General features: G+C 57.1%; 1 protein-coding gene across 1 annotated transcript in view; it reads left to right on the top strand.

Annotated features, from left to right (window-relative positions):
- The window catches only part of LOC119592365 (glutamate receptor 4-like), a 5877-nt gene that overhangs the window by 1733 nt on the left and 3825 nt on the right, over window positions 1-319 (top strand). Inside the window, exon 4 of the mRNA XM_037941190.1 lies at window positions 33-254. Coding sequence (XP_037797118.1) covers window positions 33-254 — 222 coding nt within the window. The remainder of the gene's footprint in view (window positions 1-32; window positions 255-319) is intronic.

Genomic DNA, 319 nt, shown 5'->3' with positions numbered 1-319 from the left:
TTTATCCTAACCATGTAAACTTAATCGTGCAGGCAGTCGTAGCAGTTCTGTCTTCCGTGAGCTCTAACGCCGAAGTCGGCTTGTGGGACGTATACCAGCCGGCGTGGCACCTTCCTCAGCGAGCGTCCCTTGTGGGTCGCTGGACGCCCCGCCGCGGCTCAGAAATCGCCAGCGAGGCGCCAGGCCCCTTCAGGGAGCCCTGGGCGAGGAGAACCAACCTCTCGGGTCTCGTGGTCAGATGCTACACCATGGAGGTATGCATTCGACGTCAGGTTTACTAGAGTATTTCTCCAGTTTTACCTTTTGCCATTACGCAACG

This window comes from Penaeus monodon, chromosome 30 (assembly GCF_015228065.2).
Source record: "Penaeus monodon isolate SGIC_2016 chromosome 30, NSTDA_Pmon_1, whole genome shotgun sequence".
Taxonomy (NCBI): Eukaryota; Metazoa; Arthropoda; class Malacostraca; order Decapoda; family Penaeidae; genus Penaeus; species Penaeus monodon.
The sequence above is the reverse complement of the archived record's forward strand: the minus strand, read 5'-3'. Positions and strand labels throughout refer to the sequence as shown.